At 44.2% G+C, this 6,479-nt stretch overlaps 1 protein-coding gene across 1 annotated transcript in view; it reads left to right on the top strand.

The window, feature by feature from the left end:
- The window catches only part of LOC104279834 (EH domain-containing protein 3), a 29,090-nt gene extending 23,013 nt beyond the window's left edge, over positions 1–6,077 (top strand). Inside the window, exons 4-6 of the mRNA XM_009877263.1 lie at positions 1,939–2,351; positions 3,378–3,542; positions 5,032–6,077. Coding sequence (XP_009875565.1) covers positions 1,939–2,351; positions 3,378–3,542; positions 5,032–5,559 — 1,106 coding nt within the window. The 3' untranslated portion in view covers positions 5,560–6,077. The remainder of the gene's footprint in view (positions 1–1,938; positions 2,352–3,377; positions 3,543–5,031) is intronic.
- Positions 6,078–6,479: the final 402 nt, after the last annotated feature.

Raw genomic sequence — 6,479 nt, 5'->3', positions numbered from 1 at the left:
GCTCATTTGCAAATTGAATGATCTGCTTGCAGAGGGACAGCCTGAACCCAGTCCACGTGAAACAAGGGATCAGCATTGACTTTGTCCCACTGCCAGTGCCTCTGAGCACAATTTATGAAGGAGTCAGCATACATAGATCTACAGAAGGTACACCGTTAGACCTGTGGAGGTGAGCTCCCTACAGTGAGAACATCTAAGGTTAAAAGGCTGTTAATATCTGAAAGCAAGCAGGATTAAGTTTATTTCAATTCTAAGAAGGTCTGACTTGTGATCGTTGCCAAGGTCAGACATGCGGACTGGGCAAGATACACGGATGTCAATATAATATATTGAATGCTCAGCAGGTATCCGTCAAAAGGTAATACTAATTCTGAATCCTCTGAAGTTCTTGGCATCAAACATAGCTGAGGAAAAAGGCATCACCTGGCATTGCTTGCTGCTAGAGAAGGCACCAGTGTCCTGAGTGAACAGAAGGCCACTGGTGGGGCAAACATCTCTCTTCTATCTATGATTTCTCTAGATCCCACGGAAGAGAGCAGGACAAGCTGTCCACATCTAAGAGCAACTTCCCTCCCTTCAGCTTTTCTTATAAGGAGCAAACTATGATTGACCATAGCAAAACACCACCTAGTAATAATACTTTCCAGTTACATAAAAGTTCTCGGTGGCAAACAGATAATACCAATTTATCTAGTTGAAGAGACAGTTCACCCAGGCTTTACTCCTGACTTGAGAGCCAGTATTTCACCCCAGTTTGCTTAGTCACAAGAGAGAAAAGGCCAATGGCAAAAAGCAAGATCAGAGCCTAGCAGTCCTCCTTTCTGTAGTTGTGATCTAATGACTAAGATGCACTGGTTGCCCTCTAGGTTTTTGGAGAGGACAGAAGGAAAGAAAGAAAAAAATGGGGTGAAAAAAGCACTGAACTAATTATCATACATTTATTCATGAAAGCCAAGATTAAAATAGCACGTTTAAAGATTTGAATGCAAATAGCATATGCTCTGTCCTGATCTCTCTTAACAGAGTACAGCACTCTGGCAACACAGATAACCCCAAATGTTGCACATCACAGGAGAGCACCAGTCTCTCAGTGAGGCTTTAAAGAAGGTGAAAAAACACCACAGAGCTAGGAAAGGAGGTCATTTGGTTACTGTCGTTGCTGTTGTTGAAAAAACATCTCCACAAGTGGTATTTATCATGCCCTGTATTGCCTAGATGTGTGCTCTGCATCCCTCATCCTTAGTTCTAAGGCATGTGAAATTTTAACCCAGTGTTCATAGCTCATAGTCCATCTCTGGTGTTCACAGCATTGTTCTCTTCTAAGCATTCAGTACTTAAAGTAAACACAAGTCATTTTGCTTGCTGCATATGCAGCAGGTACGACAGGATGATTACTTAGGTAAGGCAGGTTATTTGCATCCTGGGTTTTGAATTGGAAGGGGAGAGATTTGAGAGTTATTAAGCAGTAGAGATATGCATCTCAAACCAGTCTGGGTGCAAGTACTGCAATTATGCAGCTTTCTGCAGCCTTTGTAGGATATGCTGATGGCCAGTAATTCAGAAACTAAACCTTTCTTGTTGCCACATGCAAGACTTTTGCACTAGCTGTTTTGCACTACTGGTTTCCCCATTCTGGGCATTTGAATGAAGTGTCTGTAGCACAAGTTCAGAACTTCTCTAGGTGATCTCTTAATGTGAAGACGAGAGCTATCCTTAACTATGCACATCTTGGGCATTTCAGTGTGAGGCACAGTGCCTCATCTCCACCTTCTTTGGAACAAGGAATGATGTTTCATATTTCCTTTATCAAAGCTACCTGAGCTATTGGGGAAGCTTCCTCTTTGCAAGGTCATCTTCAGCCAGCACAGTTCAGGTGCAGGAAGTAGGCTTCTCTACTCCCATGCTTGTCCATCTCTGCTTTTCTTCCACCCCCTGCAGGTTACGACTTTGCTGCTGTACTGGAGTGGTTTGCAGAGCGGGTAGACCGCATCATTCTCCTTTTTGATGCTCACAAGCTGGACATCTCTGATGAATTCTCTGAGGTCATCAAGGCCCTAAAGAACCACGAGGACAAGATGAGAGTTGTTCTCAACAAGGCTGACCAGATAGAGACTCAACAGCTGATGCGGGTGTACGGTGCCCTCATGTGGTCCCTGGGAAAGATCGTCAACACTCCTGAGGTCATCAGGGTCTACATTGGCTCCTTCTGGTCTCATCAGTTGCTCATCCCCGACAACCGCAAGTTGTTTGAGGCAGAGGAGCAGGACCTGTTCAGGGATATCCAGAGCCTGCCCCGCAACGCAGCCCTGAGGAAGCTGAATGATCTCATCAAGCGAGCACGGCTGGCCAAGGTGAGTGTTGGCATAGAACCCACAACTATTCAGTTTGGGCCATCTGCAGTACGCAGGCTATGGGGAAGTGGTTTCAGCCAGTTTGGCTTGCAGAGGTGGTGGATTCTACTCTTTTCCCATCCCGTTTCACTCAGGCCCAGCATGTTAGTCCTGTGCACTTCAAGAAAGCAAGCACTTCCTTTGATTGGTATGTCAGTCATGACAGGCCAGAGTGAGGAAGATAACCACAGATCAAAGCGGGTAGCACTTGAAGGGATCTGAAAAGCAATTGCTCTGTGGTAGCAACTTGAGAATTAGGACCAATTCAGTATGTCAGAATCACACACCAAGGGAATGGGTAAGCTCTAGGTCTTTTGCCTTAAACATTTTTAGTCAAGAGACATGCATGGCTTAGATGGATGCAGAGGAGGTGGAGGCTCACCGGAATGACAAGTAAACCTTCTGTATCTCTGAGTATTTGAAATGGGCTGAATGAAGCCCCTCAGAATACAGGGAAGGTATTAATTAGGAAGAGAGATTTCTGATCCCTGAGAAGCTTTCTGTGCAAGAGTCTTCATGTCAAGGAGAAAATGCTTGGTCTACCATTGGAAAAAAAAAATGCCAGAATGTCACATAAGTTGAGGACTAGTATTCATATTAAAACATTAAAGAAAGTCTAGAGAGCTCCAAAACCTGTATGTTTGGTTTGGACTGGAAAGAGACTATTCCCTGAAAGGCCATGCCCAGTGAAAGAAAAAACACCACAGCACTCCCTCTGGCAAGTGCATATGAATGTTACTCTTTGTACATCCTGGACTCACACACTGTCCTCACCTTGTCTCCGCACAGGCAGAGTGCAGAGCTGAGTGGCTCTTAGCACTGGAGCAGCAATCAGTAGGTACAGCTGAGATGAAAAGCTGAGTTTGCTCTCCAGGGTGAGACAAGATAGGGTTGAATCCTAGACACAGATACTCTCTGTTAGGAAGAATTTTCTGATGTGCTCTTAACATTTGTCTTTTTCATTCCATGTCATTTAATGCCCTTCAGGTCCATGCCTACATCATCAGTTCCCTAAAGAAGGAAATGCCCTCCATGTTTGGGAAAGACAATAAAAAGAAGGAGCTTGTTAACAACTTGGGAGAGATTTATGCCCGAATTGAACGGGAGCATCAGATCTCACCAGGAGACTTCCCTAATCTGAGAAAGATGCAGGTAAGCAGTGGCATCTTGGCCAGAGCACCAAACATCCAAGGGAAAACATCAAAGTAACTGCAGGAAACACAACAGAAGCTACACACACATTGATTAGTGTTTCTTGGGGGAAAGGTCTCTTGTAACATTGAAATGGGTCTTGAAATATGTGCAGGGTATATTTTGACGTGAACACTGTTTGCACACAGCGTTCATGGGAAGCTACAACTGCCTTCAATTTCTCAAATCTTTGCCTTTACAGCAAATTATTTCTTCTATTTTTACTTTTAACTCCAGCTTCCATTGGCAGGTTTTTCAGGCCTAAGAATACTGCTAATTTATATTAAAAGGAAAGCTATATCCTGAAAAGCCTACATATGCCTGTCTCTTCAAGAGCTGTATTTTTTTTTATCTTCTTCACTCTTTCTAAAAAGAGAGGAAGGAGGCTCTGAAAATTTAAGCCCCTTTTCTCTCTTAAGCAGAGAAACAGGTTTTCTGTTCTGCAGTGCTGAGACCTGACCCAATGTTCATGTAAGTCAAATACTTAAAAGGACCTTGGCTCAGAGCCTTGTATTGTATATTCAAACAATGCTGGACACTGCTGCATTGCTGTGTGGCTTCAGTCCAAGCAGAAACCTGTTCTGAGTTCCTAGATGTTGAAGTCATTACTAGTTCCCTCTGGAAAACTCAGCATCTGTTTTGTGGGGGTTTTTTAAAGGTATATTTTCCATAAGTTTTTAGGAGTAAGATCTATGAAGAATATCCAATAGAAGATTCCATTCACTTGTTTGTTAAAATGTGTGGTTAGATGTCTAAAAATAACTATACCGATCCAGTAGGAGTGAATAGTGTGGATTTAATGAGGGTGAAAGATAAATCTGTAGGTCATTTTGGAGTGTTTATGTTATCTGCAGGCCCTGCTCAAAGCACTTTTGTTTAGGTGTGAAAATTACAGAAACTGAGCCATGCTGTAAAGATACGCTCACCTCTTTACAGACATGCAACTGTCTTTATAGCATCCAACAGATGCGCTGCATGATGATGAGTAACGTAGTCTTTTGCCAGAGCAGCATCTCCTTCCCGTATGCGGAGGGGGAGGGAATACAGAACACTTGCTTGAGGATGTAGCAAGAGCTGCACAACCAGTTTGCCTTGAGCAATTTAGTCTTCAAGGAGATTGCTTCTACCTGGTTTGGGAAGGAGAAGTCTTATTTGCATATGGCCATCATCTGGGCCTTGGAGTAAACCACTTCCTTTCTCGGTGCCGTGTCTGGCCTGCTTTGTAAGCTGAGAGGATAGTTTTGTGAAGAATTTAAAGAGGATTTAAGTAAGAGCAAGGCCAGCCAGGGAGACATCAACATGCTAAGGAGCAGGGCTATCGGAGGATGCTGAGCTGCCCACTCCGCCAGGTTTCTTGAGCCAGACAGCAGGCAGGCATCTCACCTTGCCCTGTGACTGCACTGTACACAGCTATGTCGCTCACCTCTTGCTATGTTGTCCCACTTTCAAGGATCAGTTGCAATCCCAGGATTTTAGCAAGTTCCAGCCTCTGAAGAGCAAGCTGCTGGAGACTGTGGAAGATATGCTGGCCAATGACATCGCCCAGCTCATGGTGCTCGTACGCCAGGAAGAGTCACAGCGGCCGACCCAGATGGTGAAGGGCGGAGCCTTCGAGGGCACCTTGCATGGTCCGTTCGGCCATGGCTATGGCGAAGGCGCCGGGGAAGGAATTGATGATGCTGAGTGGGTGGTGGCCAGGGACAAGCCCATGTACGATGAGATCTTCTACACCCTCTCGCCTGTCGATGGTAAAATAACTGGTGCCAATGCAAAGAAGGAGATGGTAAGGTCTAAGCTGCCCAACACGGTGCTGGGCAAGATATGGAAACTGGCTGACATCGACAAAGATGGCATGCTGGATGATGAGGAGTTTGCCTTGGCGAATCATCTCATTAAAGTCAAGTTGGAGGGTCATGAGCTGCCAAACGAGCTCCCTTCCCATCTCCTCCCTCCATCCAAAAGGAAAATAACAGAGTAAAAGAAAGGTTACAGGGCAGAGGGAAAGGGAAGGGGGAAAAAAGATCTAGAAAAACATGTTTACTTAAATTATACCTTTAGATGTGAGATCGCCTTTGGATTTATATCTATTTTACTGTATGAAGAAAACAAAAAACCTAAAGCAGAACAAAAAAGTCCACCTTCTTCATGATAACATGCAATTAACTCTTCCAGTGTAATGTCCCTGCTTTCTAATGTGTAGTCTGTAAATATGAAGGTAAAGAAAAGGTGTTGAGACTAGCAGAATCTGATAAGTGGGAGTAGAAGAAAAACTGAAGTGGGCTGCAAGAGTGAAATAGACACTAGTAGAAATCTGCTAACTGCCAGTATCACTCCTGAGCTTTGGCTGCACCTTCTGCAGTTTAGTAGTCTCACAAACTTCAGGAGATAGATCTTGATAACAAAGAGGAAACCACAAGGTCTCCAAGCTATTGGCCAAACTAAAGAGCACTTCCTAATTAACGTAAGCCCGCACTAAAATACTAGATACTAAACCCCAAAGTTAAGAATCTTAGAAACCCTGATTCACTGTTAGATGCACATTTTACAAGTGTTTCCCTATCCTTAAAGAAGAAAAAATCCGAATAAAATCTGAAACAGCTTTCAACTGGACAGCTGGAGTTCCTCATTGTTTGCTGTGGGACGGGCAGTAAAGAATTCCTAATCACCTCTACCTCCCATTCAGACCCCAGGGGAGATTTGTTCTTCAGGCATGGCCAGGAGAACCACCCTCTCTCCCCCAGGGGAAATAGATGGGGGCACTAGAGTCAGACATCAGGTGTGTTGGAAGGGAAGAACACCACTCCCAGGCTCATTGAACATTTCACAACCGGTGGATAGTGTTTTCTCTTTGACCAGTAGTGGTGTTTATCATTCCTGTGAAGTGATGTTTATTCTCAT

Source organism: Apaloderma vittatum, unplaced genomic scaffold (assembly GCF_000703405.1).
Source record: "Apaloderma vittatum isolate BGI_N311 unplaced genomic scaffold, ASM70340v1 scaffold17979, whole genome shotgun sequence".
Lineage (NCBI taxonomy): Eukaryota > Metazoa > Chordata > Aves > Trogoniformes > Trogonidae > Apaloderma > Apaloderma vittatum.
Note: the sequence above shows the minus strand (reverse complement) of the source record. Positions and strands in the feature narration are given on the sequence as shown.